The sequence below is a fragment of the Peromyscus californicus genome, unplaced genomic scaffold (genome assembly GCF_007827085.1).
Source record: "Peromyscus californicus insignis strain IS unplaced genomic scaffold, ASM782708v3 Scaffold_16__1_contigs__length_79575227, whole genome shotgun sequence".
In the NCBI taxonomy this organism is placed as follows: domain Eukaryota; kingdom Metazoa; phylum Chordata; class Mammalia; order Rodentia; family Cricetidae; genus Peromyscus; species Peromyscus californicus.
Window position 1 is genome coordinate 58,739,495 of NW_026294458.1, and position 22,575 is coordinate 58,762,069.

At 42.5% G+C, this 22,575-nt stretch overlaps 1 protein-coding gene and 1 pseudogene across 3 annotated transcripts in view; one reads left to right on the forward strand and one right to left on the reverse strand.

The window, feature by feature from the left end:
* The first annotated feature begins 6,077 nt into the window (after positions 1–6,077).
* Positions 6,078–22,575, forward strand: part of Usp25 (ubiquitin specific peptidase 25) — a 106,519-nt gene continuing 90,021 nt past the window's right edge. The window contains exon 1 of one of the 3 annotated variants that reach the window (XM_052741025.1): positions 6,078–6,467. In XM_052741025.1, coding sequence (XP_052596985.1) covers positions 6,423–6,467 — 45 coding nt within the window. In that variant the 5' untranslated portion in view covers positions 6,078–6,422. The remainder of the gene's footprint in view (positions 6,468–22,575) is intronic. The other 2 variants (XM_052741023.1, XM_052741026.1) reach the window with 2 other exon arrangements.
* LOC128112175 (40S ribosomal protein S15-like) lies at positions 20,624–21,743 on the reverse strand (annotated as a pseudogene).

Here is a 22,575-nt window from a genome sequence, read left to right on the forward strand (position 1 = left end):
GAATTCATTCCGAAGTCACATGACTTGAGGGTGTGTACGCGCAGGTGTATAGTCTCCACACGTTAAAGCAGACCAAATATCAAGGAATGTGAAAAGTCTCAGAATGGTGTAGAAGGTTTACAGAACTTGGCCAAGATCACAGAGCTAAAGTTCTCATGTCCGTATTCAAGATTTTTCTCTCTGTATACACACACACACACACACACACACACACACACACACACACACACACACACACACACACACACATTTAACCTGAAAATGGAAAAAGAAGTATTGCAAAGTGGAATTACTTTCTTATGTGATTTTCTCAGTTCATGTATATCATAAGATAATTTTAGAAAACTTGTCTTCCATTTTTTAATATATCTAGAAGAAAGGTAATGAGTACAGGTCTAAGGCCTGTAAGCCATCATCACTGTGAAAGAACCACTTGGATGTTGTTCAAGGTGAGAGAAACCAAATGATCCAGGGAAGAAACCACATACTTTTGTACTATCAATCAATACGATACAGCCTTTCCACCATACAGAGCTTGCTTTAAGAGAACACTTTGTAGCGCAGTAGTTTATATTAGGTTATATTCATTAGTAGAGATTGTATGTATTTATTTGTCTGTGCAGATATGTTGGTGTATAGGGATCGAGTCATAAAACAAATCGTTAGGTACTTAGTTCTCTCCTTTAACCATGTGGGTCCTGGGGATTGAACTCAGGTCAACAGGCTTGTGGACAGGCATCTTTTTCCACTGAGCCATGTGGCCAGTCCAGGATATATTCATTTTCAATATACAGAACATTTTCTCCAATAAAACTATTTCAATGAAAATGTCAATACTGGTGAAAAGAAAAAAAAAGACATAGAGTGACTACCCTTTTATGTGGCAATGCAACTCTTACCAATCTGAGAGGTTGTGGGTTGGGCAGACAAAGAATATTTGAAGGCTCAAGGGCATGGTGTATAGTAATGTAGTATACTGAACATGACTGGTCTAGAAGGGAGTGAATTCCCACAGGAGTTATATATTGAACTGCTAGACCTTCTTACTTCAGGATCTAAATGTCTTTGAGATAAATTCTGTAAAGAAGTTCAAACGTGTGACTGCTCATCAGGGACCATTCAATATAACTGATATTCTTAGGGAAACGTGTAGGGTTATGTGAACACATGGACAAAGAAAGTGGCCATTGAGAAGCTAAGGGAAGAAGTAGCAAGACAAACCCATACCAAGTCTGACCTCTGCTCTTAGATTTCTATCCCCCAAGACAGTAAAAACATTCATTCCTGTTGTCTAGGAATCCCAGTCTGTGGTCAATTATTGTGCAAAATCTACTAGAATAACACAGTAGCAATAGAGATACTGGTACAGTGTCACAGTAGCAATGGAGATACTGGTAGAGTGGAGCAACTAGTATAGTGATACAGTAGAAACGGAACAACTAGTATAGCGATACAGGAGAAACGGAGAAACTAGTACAGTGATACAGGAGAAACGGAGGAACTAGTACAGTGATACAGTAGAAACGGAGGAACTAGTATAGTGATACAGTAGAAACGGAGGAACTAGTATAGTGAGAGTAGCAACGGAGGAACTAGTATAGTGATACAGTAGAAACGGAGGAACTAGTATAGTGAGAGTAGCAACGGAGGAACTAGTATAGTGATACAGTAGAAACGGAGGACTAGTATAGTGATAGAGTAGAAACGGAACAACTAGTATAGCGATACAGGAGAAACGGAGAAACTAGGATAGTGATACAGTAGAAACGGAGGAACTAGTACAGTGATACAGTAGAAACGGAGGAACTAGTATAGTGATACAGTAGAAACGGAGGAACTAGTACAGTGATACAGGAGAAACGGAGGAACTAGTATAGTGATACAGTAGAAACGGAGGAACTAGTACAGTGATACAGGAGAAACGGAGGAACTAGTATAGTGATACAGTAGAAACGGAGGAACTAGTACAGTGATACAGGAGAAACGGAGGAACTAGTACAGTGATAGAGTAGCAACGGAGGACTAGTATAGTGATACAGTAGAAACGGAGGAACTAGTATAGTGATAGAGTAGCAACGGAGGAACTAGTATAGTGATACAGTAGAAACGGAGGATTAGTATAGTGATAGAGTAGAAACACAGGAACTAGTATAGTGATAAAGTAGAAACACAGGAACTAGTATAGTGATACAGTAGCAACGGAGGACTAGTATAGTGATACAGTAGAAACACAGGAACTAGTATAGTGATACAGTAGCAACGGAGGACTAGTATAGTGATACAGGAGAAACGGAGGAACTAGTATAGTGATAAAGTAGAAACGGAGGATTAGTATAGTGATACATGAGAAACAGAGGAACTAGTGTAGTGATACAATAACATACAGGAGAAACAGAGGAACTAGTATAGTGATACAGTAGAAACGGAGGATTAGTATAGTGATACATGAGAAACAGAGGAACTAGTATAGTGATACAGTAGAAACGGAGGATTAGTATAGTGATACATGAGAAACAGAGGAACTAGCATAGCAATACAGGAGAAACGGAGGAATTAGTATAGAGATACAGTACAAACAGAGGAACTAGTATAGTGATACAGTAAAAACGGAGGAACTAGTATAGTGATACCGGCCAAAAGAAGGAACTAGTAGAGTGATACAGGAGAAACGGAGGAACTAGTATAGTGACACAGTAACATCGGAGGAACTAGTATAGTGACAGAGTAACAACAGAGGTACTGATCTAGTAACACAGTGCTATAGCGGCACTATTGATAGCTAGAGACACTAGCAGCGACATGATTTGTCAGACTGACTGGCATAACTGGGCTGTCAGGCCACAGAACGGTCCGTAAATAAGCTCCCTAGCTGCTCATTGATTTAATAAGCCTTTGGGTCTGTGTTAGGTGGACAGTTCTCCTACAGGTCCTTGTCTACGAGTATTCAATCTCCTGACCGTGTCATGGTGATATCATGTCTGCTTATCGCTTTCTTTAGGTGGGGAAGAAGCTGCTCTACATTAGTGTATCTAAAGCAGGAAAATAATTCTAATGCTTTTAAGGAAGACTTGAGACTTTCATCCTTCAAATTTCCATTATGAACTGAGCTCTTCTTTCTTATGTCTTATAAATATCCTTGGAAACATAGTAGGCTCTCAGTGTCCAGAAATTGATCTCAAACCTTTTGTAAACAAAAAGAAATGTATAGTTAAGCTAGAAGAACAATTTCTTGGTTCACACATGTAGACACAAAATACAATAATGAATTTTGTTAGAACTATTGTTCTTTTCTCAATAGAAAAAGTAGACTTGGCGTTTGTCTTTAGTTTATTTTGTGCTTATGTGATAGAGCACCTGAGACTGGTAAATTAATTATATATCCAACAGAATGTACTGGCTTATAGCCCCAGAGTCTAAGAAGTCTAGGACGGAGGGCTCATCTTACTTCTCCCAAGGACCTTCTTGCTGTATCATCCCATGGCAGAAAGTGTGTGTGAGTGTGCGTGTGTTTGCGCGTGCATGTGCATGTGTGATATGTCAGAAAAGGAGAATCTTGTTCTTTCATAATAATCACAATAATAATTTGTTCTCCTAGTAACAATATTAACTCAAAATAGTAGAACCTTTTTGTCTTAGGCCCTACTTTCCAATCATGTTGTCCTGGACATTACGTCTGTACACCTTTGCTGAGAAATATTCAAACTACAGCATGATTAAAGGCTGTATTTTCATTTCATATGTTATCTACCATATTATCTTTTCAACAGAATATCTATAATGCAGAGCAATGCGGGAGCGCAGAAGTACTTAAGTACTGTTCCATGAACCCACAGGTCCAGCTAACCATGCCTAGTCAAGCAAATGTGTGAAGAGCAGAACTGCCAGGTACACACATTTTGAAGATGAGTCAGTCCTCAAGAGGGCTTTTAAACCGATTTATCTTAATTCTTAAATTTCTGTTTCCCGTTTGTTACAACTGCAGGCTTTCTAAAAGGAAACACATATACATTAACCTGAAATTTTTACTGCAAAATCCTGTAGTTGGACAATTGACAGTGTGCTTTAAAAAAAATGAGTAAGAAACCTTCAGAAATGACCTGGAAATGAATGTTCTAAGTCGGTCATCAAACTTTTATTTATCTATTTAGCATTAGGGATTTTAAAAACGAATACTAAAGAATGGAACTTTGAGGGTCATTGTACTGTCAAATTCCTGAAATTGAAGTTTTTGACAATATTTTTGTTTTGTTTTTGTTTTGTTTTGTTTTTCGAGACAGGGTTTCTCTGTGTAGCTTTGCGCCTTTCCTGGAACTCACTCTGTAGCCCACGCTAGCCTCGAACTCACAGAGATCCGCCTGGCTCTGCCTGCCGAGTGCTGGGATTAAAGGCGTGCACCACCACCGCCCGGCGTCTGGCAATATTTTTTAAAAATATTTTAATAGTTTTTTAGTGTTAACTTTAACTTTTTTGGTATAGTGATTCTGAAGATCAAATCTAGAGACCTGTGCTTCCATGCTCTCTACTGTTGAGATGTAGCTTCAGTCTCAGTTATATTTCTAATTTCAGATGGAAGAACCCGACTTTCTAAAACTGTCTATGGAGAAACACGGAGCTGTTCTGTGAATGAGGAGAAACCAAACTGTGGTCTCCAACCGTGGAGAAGTAGTTCAAGAGCATTCTCAGACAGACCCACACTCGCTGGGTCTCAGTGGTCTCAGAAACAACCCATGCTCTGGAATTCTTGCATCATCCCTAAAATTCTTTGCTTCCAACCATTTCACAACTTTTATATTCTAGCAAGGGTGTAGGACCATTAATGAGTTAAAAAAATTGTAATTTGTCAAACTAACATGACAAATACAAGGAGTCAGGGGAAAAATCACAGGAGATGGTTGAAGACATCCGAAAGACAGATTAAATATGAATATGAAGCACACAGTTATTACAAGGCCTTTTCGAGTTACTATGATTATACAAAACGTGGCATTTCATGGATCCTTTACCAAGCTTGCTTCCCGTGCCATGGATTAAATTCTACCCCGGTTTGTATGTGCGTTTTGTGTTTGTATTTGGGACCATGGACTCGTTCATCTGCCCTTCTCTGGCTGCTCCCTCACCTCTGTCCCTAGGTTAGCTGATGCAGTTGAAGATATTTTTCTCCAGATTGCTTTCCCATTGTTCGTTTCTTCTTACAGTTCCATTTACAGTAGACTCTTCCACACATGGTAGTTAATCGTTTGTTTAATTTGGCAACAGGGATATTAGAATTATGCATCATCTAGGCAGTGGTTCTTTCATAATGTTGTTTGCCTTATGTCTATTCATTTATATTCTCTTCGGTAAATAAACCTTAAATCCCCAGAGTCTAGCGGTGACTGGCACCCATTCCTGTACATGAAACAGACACAGAAGGTCAATACCGACGTATATAACGATAAGTTAAAGAGAAAAGTACAGCCCAGAAGGACTTCTAACAGCTCTCTGCTTATTTGACTTTTTTTTTTTCTTTTTCTTTTTTTTTTCCTTCCAGCAGGTTCATTGCTTGTGAAATTCCTAGAAAGGCGTGGGTGACATAGCAAGCAGCTGGAGTTCTGGGCCCAGCCAGGTTTGGGGAACCTTCCAGGTAGGGTGGGACACTGTTTACTTTGGAGACACAGTGATAGATAAGAGGGCGATCTGCTCTACCCAGCCTAAGGCTCTAGCCCCAGGTTGAGGGTCAGAGTGTCCGAGTTTAGCGCAAAGCCAGGGGCCCACCCACAGTCACCTCCTGGATGGGCGGTTCTGGGGGGGGAGGCCGGTCCGCGCGATGGGCGTGGCCTAGACGGCAGGCGGGGCACTCCAGGGGGGGCGGGGCAGCAGCAGAGCCCCTCCCACACTCTCCTGTCTCCTCCCCGCCCCCAGCAGGTCACAATGTAGGGTTAGGACGGGTGGGGCGGGGCCGCGCGGGGGCGGGGGCGGCTGGAGGGCGGGGCTGGGGGGGGCGGTGACGGCGGCGGGGGCGGGGCGGGAGGCGGAGTCGCGGCGGCGGCGGCGGCGGCGGCGGCGGCTGGAGGACAGCGCCATTCTGGCCGGCCGCTCCCTCCGTCCGTCCGTCCGTCCGTCCGTCCGCTCGCCACCGGCCCGCAGTGGTGCCCGCGGGGAGCCGGCCGGCGAAGCCGAGTGCGAACGGGTGACGCGGCCCCGCTTGCTCGCTCGCGCTTGCCCTCGCCTGCGCCCATGGGCCGGGCGGCCGCCGCGGAGCAGCGGCGCTGAGGAAGCGGGGCGCGGAGGACCTGGAGGCGGCCGCGGTGGCGCTCTCCGGCAGCGTCTCGCCGCCGCCATCGCCTTCGCGCCCGGCTGGCGGGGGAGCCGTCCTCCCCGGGCTGTCCGCGCCGCTGTCCCGGGCCCGGTAGAGCACGGCCGGAGGGACCGCCGCGGGGGCCATGACCGTGGAGCAGAATGTGCTGCAGCAGAGCACGGCGCAGAAGGTGAGGCGCCTCGACGGGCCGCGTGGCCTCCCTCCCCGCCCGGCTCGGCCGGCCACCCACCCCCAGGGGCGTCGCGCTCGGTCCCGCGGGGCTGCGTGCGGAGCGGGCGGTGTGTGTGTGTGTGTGCGTGTGTGCGTGTGTGTGTGTGTGTGTGTGTGTGTGTGTGTGTGTAACGAGAGGCTTTCCGTCCACTCCCTTCTGCAGATGACTCTTCCCCAGAATCGACGGCGCCGCGTCCCCAGAGGGACCCCCCTCACTTTCCTCCAGGGCTCTGCCAGGCTTTGAAATTAAACTTTTCCCCCTTCGCTTCCTTTCCCGTACCCCTTTCCTCCGCAAGAATGTCACTTGTCACCCCTCTTGGACAGTTTCTCTTTTGGGAGTGGTGTTATTCCGGGCCTGCTGGTCTCATAAGAAAAAAAAAAAAAAAAAAAAAAGAAAAAGAAAAAAGAAAGAAAGAAAATCTCCCAAACCGAGTTACCTGTCTTCCAGGTCAGGTACATCGACCCAGGGTGGACTCTATACAAATAGAGGGTTCGATTGGTCATTATTCTTTTTTCTTTTCGTTTTCTCCTGAATGTTGAAACTATCTCTCACGAAAGGAGACCTTGATGGTTGTTAGTTAAATCTTTTGTCCCCTAAGTTTGACCTTGCTCTCTCGTTCATTCACCCTTTACTCTTGAATCAGGAAGACACTCACGTAAGGGGATCGTCACATCTTGCTTTCAGAATAGCATCTTTCTATTCTAGATTTTTGTTTTAAGGATTTTAACGGCTCCATCATAGCTTGCTCCATGCCCTGAAGAGTAGTTGGTCATGACTTGTTCTGCTCCCACCCCCCAACACACACCACCACACTCCTCTATTGCTGTGAAGAGCATTTTGAGCGCAAGGGAAACGTTGGCTTAGTCGTGTTGGAATTGCAGGAGCAATTAGGTTTACAGTGAAGAGCCAAAGCCCTGTTTGGCTCATCCGTGAGTAATGGATGCCACACCCTGCCGTAGTTTTGACACACCATGCTTGCAGTTTACCTGTGCCTGTCTTTAAAAGTAAGGCCTGTTTTCCTAAAATAGACCAGTATGTGCAAACCGCCTGCTATTTTTCCCCCCCTGAGAATAGTTTTAGATTTTGTAACTACTCGAGATAACTAAAGATGTTGGAGAATTTCGGACAGCCACGATAGTGCTTTGTTGTTTCAGGCACTTCTGCTGGTTGAAAAAGTTGGTTTTGAAGCCCGTTTTAGTTGATATTGCTCGTAAATCGAGACGACCATTGCGGACTGTAATGTATTTGTGGCAAAACAATTTAAGACTGAATTAACGGATAAAACAGTTTGCCTCCTCACTCCGTGTGCTGTATCTTGAACACTATAATCTTTAGATTTTGATGTGGAGTATGTGCTGGAGTGATGACTGGAAGGTCATGTGATCTTAGGAATACTAAGCAGTAGACCCTGTCATTTTTTTTTTATTGGTTTTGCATTTTAAAATGTCTTTATTTCAAAGTGCGAAATGTTGCTGTTCTTTGCTTCTCTTAAACTTGAAAATGGCAAGGAATTGATTTATTGTTTGTGTTTTTTGTCATTGCTCATTTTGACTAAAATGCTTCTCTGCATAGAGTCAGATAACTATCGAGATGGCTCAGAACTCTACATAAAGCTGTAGAATCAAGAATCGAGTTACTAGAAGGGATCTTGGTTATCAAGTCCAATATTCTAGTTTAATGAGCTTCTTCTTCCCAAAGAGAACATTCTCTAGTTTATTAATTTGTTTTGTACGTATTAAGTAGGTTAGATTATTTCATTGACATTAGGGACAGTTTTTCGAGCTACATCATATAGTTTTATACATCCATCGCATTTGCTCTTAATGGTGTTGGAGATCGAACCCAGGGTCTCTTGCATGCTAGGGAAGAACTCTACCAACTGAATGACGTCTGTAGTTTCTTAAATGTGTTTCTTTCCCTTGTGAATGCACTGTTGCTTTGTTACCAGTATTAGAACCCGTTCAGACAGTCTAGTTATAAATGCTTGAACTAATCTAATTCAAAGTTGAAGTCTTAAAACTACGTTCGGAACTAGGAAGTGTACTTCATTCTGGGAAGCAGGGCGGGAACTTCCTACTTAAGAAGAAACAAAACTGAAACTGATAGCTGTTAGAAGCTTCATGGACTGTCAGGAAAAGAGCGGGTGTTTGGAGCCCACTGTGGGGTAGACACAATTTTAACTGCTTTTCTCTTTTCTAAAGAGTATGTAGGTCTGTTGACGAATTTTAAGGAAGTGGCTATTATAGTTGCTGGAATGGTTGTCTATGCTTTTAAGGTTTTTTTTTTCCTTTTTAACTGTAAGGAGCTGTAAGATTTTTTTTTTTTAAAGCTATAATCTACAAAACTTAAATGTTTTCTTCACCTATTAAGTAACTCGTGACAAGGGGCTGTGTCTTCCCTTCTCTGCTTAATTGCTGAAGTTTGCCCAAGTCAGGGAGGGAGTTTGGAAATGTTTGAAAACTGCGGTGAGAGCGGATTTTCTGAGGTTGAGAGATGTTACAGGTGAGCATTTGGCAGAACACAGAGTACAGTTGAACCTGCGGTTATTTTGTGCTTGGATCTGTCTCTTCCGCCCTTGGGCTGGATGTTCACCTCCGTGGAGGATCTTTAGATCTCCGAAGAAATTTGATACCTAAATTTAAGTTCCACAGGCAGGTTCCTAAGTGGAGGATTGGAACTTCCTCCCAGTAAACAAGGTTTACTTCTAAGTGAGCAGGGTTCCCCTTACTTATAAGGATCCTGGGGAGTGAGTTGTCTGCGCTGTTGCTCAATGGGGCCTGGACTTGTTCCTGCACGCAGTAGGACTCGGTAAATATTTGACAAATGAATTTGTAAGTGAATGGTTCTTAGAAGGCTGGCAAGCAGCAAGCGCAGGGAATCCTTAGCTTCCCAAGTAAAAACCAACAGGTCAGTTGTTGAGAAACAATGAAAGCTTGAAAAAGCATCCTGGCTAGGAAAAGAAGCAGCAGAAGATAAGGACAGGATGTGGATTAGGTCTTAAACCACCCTTCTGTGACCTTGGGCAACTCATTAAATGTCTCTTAAGTCTTGTAAAGCTTTAAGCTTTGTGTAGACATGAGAAACTTCTTCAGATCTGAGTGTTTAGTGGAGCTAAGCAAGCATTTATTTCTTTTTTTTTTTTATGTAGCATGAGGATATGTACAGGCATAAATATCCTCTTCAATTTAAAAGATCAAGAAAATAAACAGATAATTCAAAAAGTGCTATCAGTGTTCACCCCGTGCATAAAAACAAAAGCAGTTGTCAGAGAAAATCTTATTAATTTGCCGCAAGAAAAACGTTAATTACGTAGGCATGCCCATCAGTGAGAATGCTGCGGCAGAAAGAGTCTCAACTCAAGGCCAGCTGGCTACATTAAACCATTGCTGTTGAGACAGAGAGAGAGAGACAGAGAGAGAGAGAGAGACAGAGAGGACACACACACACACACACACACAGACAGAGACACAGACAGACTGGGGAGGGGGAAGAAAGAAAAGGAAAAAAAAAACCATGTTTATACACCTCGATAATGGTTACCAATCATTTTCTAAACACACATACCACAATTCAAAACCAGTAAAGAAGTTCACTAAAAATACCATCTTGGGGGCTGGAAAACTAGATCAGTCAGTAAAATGCTTGCTGCCTAAACATGAGAACCTATGTTCCATCTCCAGCACCCACGTAGAAGCTAGACACAGCAGCACCCATTTGTAACCAAGCACTGGGAACAGAGACAAGATGGATCCCTGTAGCTCCCTGGCTACCATCCTACCAGAATCAGGGAACTTCAGTGAGAGTTTCCAAGTCTAAGGTACAAAGTGACTGAGACAAATAACCAGCACTAGCCACCAGCTTAGTATTATATGAGCCTGTCGGTGCATGATATGTGTGTTTGATCGCAGGCACGTGTGTATCCCGGCAAGCATTTGAAGGTCAGAGGACAACTTTGTAGTCAGCTCTCTCCTTTCCCCTTTGTGAGGGGTTCTGGGAATCCAATTCAGGGCCCTTGGCTTACAAGGCAAATGTTTTTACCTGTTTTTACCAGTCCAGCTGGCCCACTGCTTGTTTGATCATAGTTCAAACAGTCCTTAGTTTTCTGTGCAAAAGGGATATGCATTCAGCAGAAACGGGTTTTGCGTTCTTTTCCCAGGCTAGGAAAATGCTGTGGGGTTATATGTCTATCTTTCGCTGTAAGGGTATATATCCGTCTTTCGATGTAAGGTATATGTCTATCTTTCGTTGTAAGGGTATATATAGTCCGTCTTTCGCTGTAAGGGTATATGTCCGTCTTTCGCTGTAAGGGTATATGTACGTCTTTCGATGTAAGGGTATATGTCTGTCTTGCGATGTAAGGATATATGTCTGTCTTTCCTGTAAGGGTATATGTCTGTCTTTCGCTGTAAGGGTATATGTCCCTCTTTCGCTGTAAGGGTATATGTCTGTCTTTCGATGTAAGGGTATATGTCTGTCTTTCGATGTAAGGGTATATGTCCGTCTTTCGATGTAAGGGTATATGTCTGTCTTGCGATGTAAGGATATATGTCTGTCTTTCGCTGTAAGGGTATATGTCTGTCTTTCGCTGTAAGGGTATATGTCCCTCTTTCGCTGTAAGGGTATATGTCTGTCTTTCGCTGTAAGGGTATATGTCTGTCTTTCGCTGTAAGGGTATATGTCTGTCTTTCGCTGTAAGGGTATATGTCCGTCTTGCTATGTAAGGGTATATGTCCGTCTTTCGATGTAAGGGTATATGTCTGTCTTTCGATGTAAGGGTATATGTCCGTCTTTCGATGTAAGGGTATATGTCCGTCTTTCGATGTAAGGGTATATGTCTGTCTTTCGATGTAAGGGTATATGTCTGTCTTGTGATATAAGGATATATATTTGTCTTGCGATGTGGGGCGGCAGTGAACCGTAGCTCACACTCTGTCACTCAAAAGGAAATGGGTTGGACTTTATGGAGTGCTGCTTGCTGTTGCCTTTTGGATACAGATATTAAGTTATGTGAACTATTCAATACTGTATCAAATAAGCTTTAAGTTGGATGCTTTTTTCTAATTGAAGGGCAGTGTTCGGTGTTTTGAGCATGCTAAACTATGATTTGGGGTTGGTAAATTTAGGCTAGTTTTGGTTTTCCCATGGAACCATAGACTTTTTCTTCGTTGTGCAAATCTATCATCTTTCTGCCATCGATATGTTTTTGATCTTCAAACGTCTTCCATATTCCAGTTTTATTTCCTTTTGCTGTTGAATATTCCCACAGATGTGGCTACATGGAGATGTTGATATATTTCTGGTTCTTTCTAGTTTTCCACTAGGCTTTTTTGTTTTGTGACACTGTTATATATAGATGATTGTCAGCAAGCCTTTGAGTAGGTAGACATACTTGTATTTGTCTTGGGCAAATACACAGGAGTAGAATTGTTAAAAATATACTCTCAAATTGTTGCCCAGACTCTCATACATTCTTTCAGCTGTCTGTGAGAAGTCCAGTTGGTTTACAATTTCCTCAAGACTTGGTCTTGTTACTCTTTATGTTTTAGCCATTTTAGTGACTATAGTGGAAACTCATTACTTTGTATTTCCTTAATGACTAACAGGTTTTGAGGTCTTTTTTGGTGATTCTATTTTGGATGATGTTTAAATATTGTTTCTTATATTGTACCCATTTTTCCATTGGCACGGTTAACAACAGCTGAGTATTTTTCCAAATTGAAATGGTGAAGTGTTGAAGGAGTTGTTAATGGTAAATGCCAAGCATGAAGTTGTAGAATCCGTTTTATTTTTTAAAAGCCTATCTGATAAAAAGGGGATTGCTGAAAACTAGGAAGCATGTTCTTTGCCATCCTCCAGTCCAACATTCAGTTTATCTCTTTAATAGTTCATTGCCCATAGACTCTAGAAATCTTCATAATGCATATTTTATTACCAGCATATAAAATATTTTCATAGTGGATGAATTGCCACATGTGTGCGATCTCTCAGCAAGAAGTCCCTCAAGCCTTTCCCTGACCCTTTAGGAAAGTGGCACAGTGCAGCATTGGTCAAGAGGGTGGAGCTGTAGCTCAGCACAGCTTGCTTGGAGTCAGCAGACTTTGTGCAACCTGGAGACTTTCTGAGCTACCATTCCCGTTTCCTACCTAGCGGAGCATCTGCTTCAGTCTACCGATAGCACCGAGAACTGGAAGAACTGAGGCTGCCTTTGGTGGCTGGTACGAGAGGGAGGACACCGTGAACCCGAACTCATCGAGAGCTGTTGCTGGGCAGGTGGAAGCAGCGTACCTGGTGGCCAGTTAGTTTCAGCTTTGGACTGTCTGTGTTGTGAGGTGGGGGCAGGACTCTCTGGGGACACCCACAGAGACGCTGTCTCTGGTCACATGGTCCTGTGCTATCTGATGTGGTTCTAGAGCAGCAGGAGCACTGGCTGTTGGATCTTATCATTATCTTATGTTGGGCTTCCTTGGGGCTAGCATGGGCACACCTCATGAGCTGCAGCAGGTTTGGGGAGAAGATGATGTTGCATTCTAGGTGATATGCTGTAGGTGGTGTGCCTTGTATTTCTTTATTTTCTGGGGGAACAGGTAGACATCTGTAGTCTTAATATCCAAAGATATGGGGGACTGACGGATCAGGGCCTCTCCCACTTCTTTTTCTCCCTGATTTCCTCCTTTTCCCTACTTTCTAGACACTTTCAATTTGCCTATTTCTTTCTTTTTCTTAACTTTTGCGCTTAGTACTTAATTTTTTTATTAAGAAAAATTTTATTCATTTTGCATACCAAAGATCCTGTTTCTTTTACATTTATTTTATTTAAATTTAATTTCAGTCTCCTCTCTCCCTGCCTCCCTCTCTTCCTCTTCCTACCCCCCTGTGTGTGTGTGTGTGTGGGGGGGGTGTTTGTGTTTGGATTCACACATGCCATGCATGAATGAGGAGTCCAGAGGACAGCTTGCAGAGGGGTTTCCTCTTTTCACGGGCATTCTGGGGGCTGAACTTCGGTTGTCAGGCTTAGGGACAAGCATCTTACTTGCTCAACCGTCCTGTTGGCCCCGTTTGCCGTGTTGTTACCTGGGTTATTTACCTTCTTGATTTTGAGTTTTAGGAATTCTTTTTGTACTTTCCACATTGTCTGATGTGACTGATATTTTAATTTTCTTACCAATTTCTTTGAATTAAAAATATTTAGATATTCTATTTTACTTCGTTTTCCTTTGATTAGTCCCTTTAATGACATTTACTTTTAGTCTTTCCCCAGTGTCCTTCTTCCATGTTTTATTTTAGCTTTAACATTTCTCTATATAACCCATCTGACATTGTCTTGTATCTGTGCTCTGAGGTAGAAGGTTCATATATGTATGAAAACGTCATAAATTTTGTATATTAAGATATGCTACAGACAGATTGTCAGCATTCACTCCATGTGGATATATAATTGTTCCAGCATTTTTATTTTGAAAAGATGGTCACCGATCTTTGATTTAAAGTAGTAATTTTGTTATTTTTTAGTAATTTTTAGTAGTTTGCTTTTTCCTGTATTCTGTTCTTACCCTATATAATGCTACAAATACCATATTTTCAGAATGTGCTTTGAAGTAGGTTGGGGAAGTTCTTTTGTAGTCTTTTTGTTTGAAGAGTGTTTGGCCTGTTCTCTGTGTTTCTGCGTCTTCGTGTAAAATTCTAGTGTTCTTTCTACAGTTAGACCAAAAGCAAGGTAGGAGTTGTGAGCAGATTGTGTTGATTATAGAGATCAATTCTGAGTGCACAGACTCTTAAGGACTCTTTTAATCTAACAACATGCTATACTTTCCCATTAATTTAGATTTTAATTTCTTAATGGAATATCATTGATAGATCTTGGTATGTCATTTATTTTTTGATATTATTCTAGATGGCATTTTTATTTAGGTTTGTATTTTAATTGTTCCTTGGCAGATAGATTATAATTGATTTTTGCATCACCTTTGTCCAGTGACCTTGCTAAAGACTCTCACTAGTTTCACTAATTCTAAAAGGTTTCTTACTTTATGACTTTCCTGTATATCTTTTGTTTTGTGCACTCTCTCTCTCTGTTTCTCTCTCTCTCTCTCTCTCTCTCTCTCTCTCTCTCTCTCTCTCTCTCTCTTCTGAGTTTTTTTTTCCTTGCGTTTAATTGCACTCTCTGGAGTCTCTGGGGAAAAAATAATTGACTCGGCATTCTTGCCTTGTTCATTCTATGTGGGAAACGTTGTCCTGTTCTACGCGTGTTCTTTGCCACAGTTCTTTTGAAAGGTATATTTTTAAGGTTGAAAATGTTTTCTTCAATTCCTAGTTTGTGAATATTTTGGTAAAACTCTGTTTGTGGTCAACCATTTGTGTTTCTGGACATACCACAGCCTAACCACGCTACCATTAATGAATTATTTGGTTATCTATTTGAGTTCTTATAGAGCATTTTGATTCTTTTTTGTGAAATTCCTGTTTTTTTGTTTGTTTTTTACATTTTCATTCGGATGTGAAGATGTTCTTGTAGTCCAGCTTCTACTTGGGCTAGTTTTCTGTTTTTATACCAAAACAGTACCAAGCCAATTAAAGGCAGGAAAGGTTTGCGCTGGCCCCTGCAGTCCATGGTTGGTCGGGCCTTTGTTTGGGGCTTGTGTCCATCATGGAGGAGTGCCTGTCAGAGGCAGCTGCGCAGATTATGGTGGCCAGGAAGTAAGTAAAAAAGAGTGGAAGGAGGAAGGCCCTTTTCCAGGGCATTTCCTCCCACAGCCTGGCTTCTGCTTGGCGTTGCCTCTTTCCTCCTCCTTCTTTCTCTTCCTCCTCCCTTCTCCTTCCTCCTCCTCCTCTCTTCTCCTTCCTCCTCCTCCTCCTCCCTTCTCCTTCCTCCTCTTCCCTTCTCCTTCCTCCTCCTCCTCTCTTCTCCTTCCTCCTCCTCCTCCTCCCTTCTCCTTCCTCCTCTCTTCTCCTTCCTCCTCCTCCCTCTTCCTTCCTCCTCCTCCTCTCTTCTCCTTCCTCCTCTTCCCTTCTCCTTCCTCCTCCTCTCTTCTCCTTCCTCCTCCTCCCTCTTCCTTCCTCCTCCTCCTCTCTTCTCCTTCCTCCTCCTCCCTTCTCCTTCCTCCTCCTCTCTTCTCCTTCCTCCTCCTCCTCCCTCTTCCTTCCTCCTCCTCCTCCTCCCTCTTCCTTCCTCCTCCTCCTCCCTTCTCCTTCCTCCTCCTCCTTTCTTTTTTTGCATTTTGAGAAGGGTCTCTCTGAATAGTGGTAGCTCTCCTGGAACTCAGTCTGTTGACCAGGCTGGCCACTGGCCTAGAACCCTCAAAGATCTGCCTGCCTTTGCCTCTGAGTGCTGGGATTAAAGGCCCGTGCCACTATGCCCTGGCATTGAGCCTTCCTATTAGCCTCCTGACCCTTTGTATTCTCTTTATAGTGAACATTTAGAAATTAAAGTTTCTAGGCAGTTGTTGTTTGCTCAGTATGAATCACTGAAACAGAAAAAGGCATAACTATTGGATAGGACTTCTGTGAGCCTCTAAAGTAAGTGTGTGTGTGTGTGTAAAATATTCTTATGTGCTATACAGAAGATTTAGCTGTTAACAAAGCATACCTGTTCTGTTATATGTCTAAAATTTAATCTTTCTGCTTCCTACTTTGTGGTTTCCATCTTCGAGAGATTGTGTATTTTATAGTTTATGCCCGTTGCTACCAAGTTTGTATATTCACATCAGTTCTGGAGTCCGGTTGGTTGCCGACTTTTCTGCATAAATATACAGTCACTGGTCAGTATCACATCTGTCTTTTCATTTATTCTTTCTTTGTTTTATGCATATTGAGAAATAAATAACACACACAAAGCTTGTATTACGTGGTAGTGTGAATCCAAACTGCACGTGTGTTATGTGGAGCCAAGGGCTAAGGGAAGATGGAGGGATAATGGCCAAGAAGACGGGTTTGAGGTGGAGTGTTCCAGATGCACAGGGAGACTTCAGTTCTTAAAGAGAAGCTTTGAATTTGAAAATAGCAAGGGCAAAGAAACCTGAAATGATCCATTGCTCCTTTCACTTTGAGCAGCTCTGAGAATTGTGGCAGAAAAACAAACAAACAAATCCTTGTTCCTTTCTCTTCCCTTGGTTTCTGGCAGAGCCCTGAAAACTCTTGGAATTGCCTTTTTTCTCTCTTTCTTTCTTTCTTTCTTTCTTTCTTTCTTTCTTTCTTTCTTTTTTTTTTTTCCAACCTTAGGGAGATGACTCATGGTGCTTGGTGGATAGACTGGATAGCTTCAGGATGGGAGCCGTTTGCCAGAAAAGCTAACCAGTGTGACTAGAGAGTTGGGACATTTGAGTATCACTGCTACCTCAAGGGAAGGCACAGGGTCTGCAGGTTGAGCTCCATCCATAGTGGCCAATGATTGAATTACCTGTTCCTTAATAAAACTCATTTCTGATATGCTCTTAATTTAGTGCCCAGTAAATACTGTAGGAGAGTTCTTAACATACATGGTTAAATTTCACCTTCTTAGATTTTTTTCCCTAGACATTTATTCTCCAAAGTTAAATTTTACCTAATTCTTTTGAGATTTACTTTCTTAGAAAACATAACAATATATTATTCAAATAAAAAAAAATAAGGACCGTTTTCTAGTTAAGGTCCAACTAGGACATAAAGAAAACACAAAAATTTGAGTAAGGAAGATTTAATATAATGAAGTATTGAAGAAGAACAGATTGTTGACTGCTAAAAGAATAACAATTATAAAGAGTTAGTAAAGGAGGGGGTAGGCCTCATGGCATGATCTTGTAGTACCAACTAGTCAGGAAGTGAGGCTAGGGATCAGAGGCCTGCCTGGACCACTGAGGGAGACCCTGTCTCAAACATTGAAAAAAAAAAAAAGGTGCCCCAGTGATGACTCACTTGGTCCAGAGTACTGGCTGCTCTTCAGAGAACCTGGCTTCAATTCTCAGCACCCACCTGGCGTCTTTTAACTTAGTCCCATGGGATCCAGCTTCATTTTCTGGCCTTTGAAGGCACCAAATACATATGTGCTGCACAGACATGCATGCAGACAGAATACCCATAAAATAAGTAAAATTTAAAATATTAAATGTAATCTAATGGTAAAAAAAAAACAAAACAAAAAGCTTGCCTGTCATGTGTAAGGCCCTGGGTTCAATTCCCAGCATCCCTTCCACCCAAAACAACAACAAAAGGAGGAGTTTGGAAGAGTGGAAGAGGCCTTTTCTAGGAGCCTCAGGCCTTTCCGATTTCCTTCCTTTTTGTCTGCAGTTCTTCTGGGCTAGCCACCACTTTAGTCACTTAAACAAATAATGCACACAGGGATCCTCAGAATGGCTCAAGCATGCTGTAGGACCTGCAGCCACCAGGGGAGGCTGTTCTCTGGTTTGGGCTTCGCAGCACTTCAGCGGAAGTTAAACAGGCCACGCCTCCAGTGAGCCTCGAGTTCACCGCTTGATTGCCCTAGGCTGTCTAACTGGCCATCCGATGGACTCGCTTGGCTCCACCTCCCCAGGCCTGGGTTACAGGCCCAGGCCACTGCATCACTCCTTTTGGGTGGCTACTGAACATCCACGCTTAGGTCTTCATGCTTGGGCAGCAAGCTTTAGGAACTGAGTCATCTCTGTAGTCTGATATAAGGGACTTTAATTTTTCATTGTAAATGATTTATGAAAGTATAGGGGTTGGGGATTTAGCTCAGTGGTAGAGCGCTTGCCTAGCAAGCGCAAGGCCCTGGGTTCGATCCTCAGCTCCAAAAAAAAAAAAAAGAAAATATAATTCATAAATTAGCGATACATAACATTTTGATTGGATAAAAGAACTGTATCAGCACCAAGAACAAGCTAAGCACTTATTTTACTTAAACCACAGAAATGGAAGTTAAAATACATGACTTGATTCTCAAAATTTTACCTATATGTTTTCTAGAATATAGGTGCTCTAATTTAAAATCAGACCGTGTTCTACAAGATTGTGCCAGTTTGGTTTTTGGAACTGAATATGTATGATGTTCCCATAGAAACCATGTTTGTTCCTGTAGGGTTCTTATTTGGCCCCAAAATGTGCTTAATTTTGTAGGCACTTAGGTTATAGTGCTGCGTAATAACATTCATGGGGAGAATTGCATTGACAGTTTTTACTTGTGATTATTTTATCTGCCATTTAGTAGGAGTGGAGAACTCATGAAATGGTGTGGGCGTATTGCAGATAGGACTGAAGGACTGGGTGACAGGTGCAGATAAGAACTTTTGGGTGAGAAGGATGGAAACTTACATTTATCTAGGACTAGCTGTATTCATTACACTTTGCTAACCATTTCCTATAGATCAATGCATGTTTCTTCTTAGTTTTTATTTTTTTTCCTGAGTTACACAACTGCTTGTTTAACATGTTTATGGCTTCTTTTTAAAGGTCTTTTCTTTTTTTAAGTAAGAGGGTTAAATGTAGAACTGCTGGCATTTCGAAGGTTAAACGGATATGGTGCGCGCACTGTCCGATTTCTGTGGAGAGGCGTGGCCTGTTTAACTTCTGCTGAAGTGCTGCGAAGCCCAAACCAGAGAACAGCCTCCCCTGGTGGCTGCAGGTCCTACAGCATGCTTGAGCCATTCTGAGGATCCCTGTGTGCATTATTTGTTTAAGTGACTAAAATGGTGGCTAGCCCAGAAGAACTGCAGACAAACCCAGTTCAGCTAAGAAATCACCCATACCTTGCTTGATTTGCAAATACTTGGAAAAAAAAAAAAACAACCTTGCAAATGGCCATATTAAAGTCAGACTGACTGGAAGCTCTCCCCAAAGCAGCCAGTACATTTACGTAACCAGGGGCTTTTCAACAGGGTAGACCAAGAGAGCTGAGGATGGAACGGTGAACCAACATTTCCTTGTTTTACCTCTGTGGTCTCCACCACTTCTGCTTTGGAATGAGCTAATTTATGAGTTGTTTTTGATTAAATAAAGGCTTTGAAAAGTTTCATGTGCCCCATTTAAGCTTTTAGCACTTTTAAGTATGATTGATAGTACCTAAATCAGAAAGTGAAATGCCTGAAATTCTAGAGAAAGTAGAGGATGATGGAGAAAGTTGTTTTACCAAGTGAGCTTTGGTTTCTGTGTTCTGGAATCTAAGAGTTAGAAACCTTGTTTAGTATTTCGTTAGTCCCTCTTTCCTGGGGGAGTGCAAGTCTGTGAACTTGATTTCATCTTTGCAAACCCTGCTATATTAATTTTAATTAATATTCTTATATAATTTAAATAAATATGTTCTAATTAAATAAAATAAATTCAGTTAATTTGAATATGTGTTAATATTAACCATGCTATATTAATAGTAACATTGATTGAGCCTTTGTGTGTCAAACACTGAGTGAACTAGGTACCAGGAGTACAGTAATGATCGAAATAATCCTTCTCTTAGTTGGACTTATTATCTGGTGATTAACCTTTCTATATTTTATTAAAATTTATGTAAATCTGAAGAAAAATCCTAACTTTGGTAGATGATGAAAGCACACAAATCTTTGCATTAGAAAAGAGAATGACGAGCTGGGCGGTGGTGGCACACGCCTTTAATCCCAGTACTCGGGAGGCTGAGGCAGGCGGATCTCTGTGAGTTCGAGGCCAGCCTGGAACTCCAAAGCGAGTTCCAGGAAAGGCGCAAAGCTACACAGAGAAACTCTGTCTCGGAAAAACCAAAAAAAAAAAAGAAGTAAACAAAAAAAATAACACACACAAAAAAGAGAATGACGTTCTCTAGATTCCCAGTGATGGAGAGAAAGGAACCTGCCCCGGCCAGTGGAGTCTTCAACGGGGACCTAAAGGGAGGGCCGGCGGATGAGAGGGACAAGAGACACAAAGAATGAGAGCAAGACAGGACGTCTGATCAAGCTCCAAAATTTTATTTTTCTCTCAAGGCATATATAGGAAGGCAAAGGGGGTTGTGAGCAGGAAGGGACTTAATTATGGGGGTTGGAAGCAGGAAGGGACTTAATTATGGGGGTTGCAAGCAGGAAGGGACTTAATTATGGGGGTTGGAAGCAGGAAGGGACTTAATTATGGGGGTTGCAAGCAGGAAGGGACTTAATTATGGGGGTTGCAAGCAGGAAGGGACTTACTAATGGGGGTTGCAAGCAGGAAGGGACTTAACTATGGGCTGTTCGGCCAGCAGGGAATGTTACTCTGAAGGTTATCTATCTACCCTTGTCTAACTGCCTAATTGCCTAACTGCAGCTCATTCACCTGATATCTGAGAAGAGGTTCTGGTATCTGTGAGAAGAGGTTCTGGTGCTATGGAGACTTAAGCAAGGCCTCAATCTAGGAAAAGAGGAGAGAACCCCAAATATGGCAGCATGTGTGTCAAGGGTCACTTAGGCTTATGGCTCCCGACAGGAACCAATGTACAAGTTAAGGCTAGACACAGAGGTAGAGATCCCCGCATACACTCTTTACCAAGTTTTAGCATTTTAAAGGGGCACTGAAAGCTGGGAAAAGACTTATACTCAAAAAGAAGCTATAGCTTGTTCTATCTGAAGGGAAATGGAGGTTAAAATGACATATTATAAAAAAGCCTCAGGAAATGAAGATTTTTCTTTTCTTTTTTGTTCCTTCTGTGGCCAATGACAGACAGGAAGGTTTGCTGTTCAGAAAGTGGTAGGCCAAAGACCGTACTTTGGTAGAAACCAGGTTCCTCTGGCTTAGCCTTCCCTTGGCTTTCTCACACTTCCCCAGAATCCACGATGCTGTTAGCCTCCCTGCCTCCTCCACTACTTCCTTTCTTCCTTCCTTCCTTCCTTTTTTTTCCTGTATTAAACATGAGTCTTTATTGGCCCTGGCTAATAGAGGAGGATGAAGTGGGTGGAACCAATTCCAGCCTGCCATTGCTTCATGGCCTTGGGGATGATGGAGAACTCACCCAGGTGGTGACTGATCATCTCTGGTTTGATTTCCACTTGGCTGTTGGTCTTGCCATTGTACACACCCACCATGCTGCCTTCCATCTCTGGCAGGATCATCCTATCCCTCAGGTGGGTCTTCACCACCTCAGGCTCCTTCATGGGTGGCTCCTCCTTCTGGGCCTTTCTCAGGCCCTTGAGTATAGTGAGTGCTGCTTCCTTCACAGGCCACAGTTCAGATACCAGCTCTGGATGTTTTGGTGCAACTGCATCAGGACATGTCCAGCAGGTGGTCTAGGTCCGTGCTGTGGTAGGTGAACTTGGGAAAGGTCGGCTTCTTCATCTGTTCCACTTCAGCCATTTTGCCTGCTGCTTGGAAAAGGAAGCATTCCTCCAGGTTCTCCTTAATCCTATGCAGCCCTTGCCGGCCTTCAACTTGACATTCTCTTAGCCTCCCGAGTGCTAGGATCAGAGACCTGTGCTACCATGCCTAACCATCTTCAGTCCCTTACTGAGTCTTCATCAACCAGAGGGGACTGAAGTCATGCGCAAAGTCTGAAATCGGTAAACACGCCTGGGAAGACTGTTGTCATGTGGTACCTTTTTCGGTCTCACAGACAATCATTTACAAACCATTCTTTTATTTAAGCCACCTTTGACACCTTTAAGTGCTCCTGGGAGGGTTCTGGGAAATCTCCTTTGCTCTTACCGAGGCCATGTTATGCGTCTGAAATTCTTTCAGTGACTTCTTAGTTACTATCAGAAACTGAAACAGCTGTTTGCCGTTTTCAGGCAGATGTTTTACGGGGGAAATACACACGCGGCTCCTCACTCTAACTAGCAGTAGTGGAATGAGTAATCCTGACAGTGACAGGCAATTTAGGGAGGTCTGCCACTAGTGCCTCACCCATAAGCCTCTGAGGTCTGAGTCTTCTCTCTACTAGAAAATCTGAAGACTTTGGTTTCTAGTGGTCATTTTAAAATTTGCTGCCCCCAACCACCTTTGAGGGGACAGAGACCTTTGAGTTCCTTTCTTTTGTACTCAACAGAATTTAATTTTGGAAATTGAGGAAAAGGACCAGTGACAGACTTAAGAGTCATTCAACTGTTAGTCCATTTTTTTTCCTTCTTGTAGTTAGTAATGTTTTGATTTTATTTATTTATTTATTTATTTATTTGTTTATTTATTTATT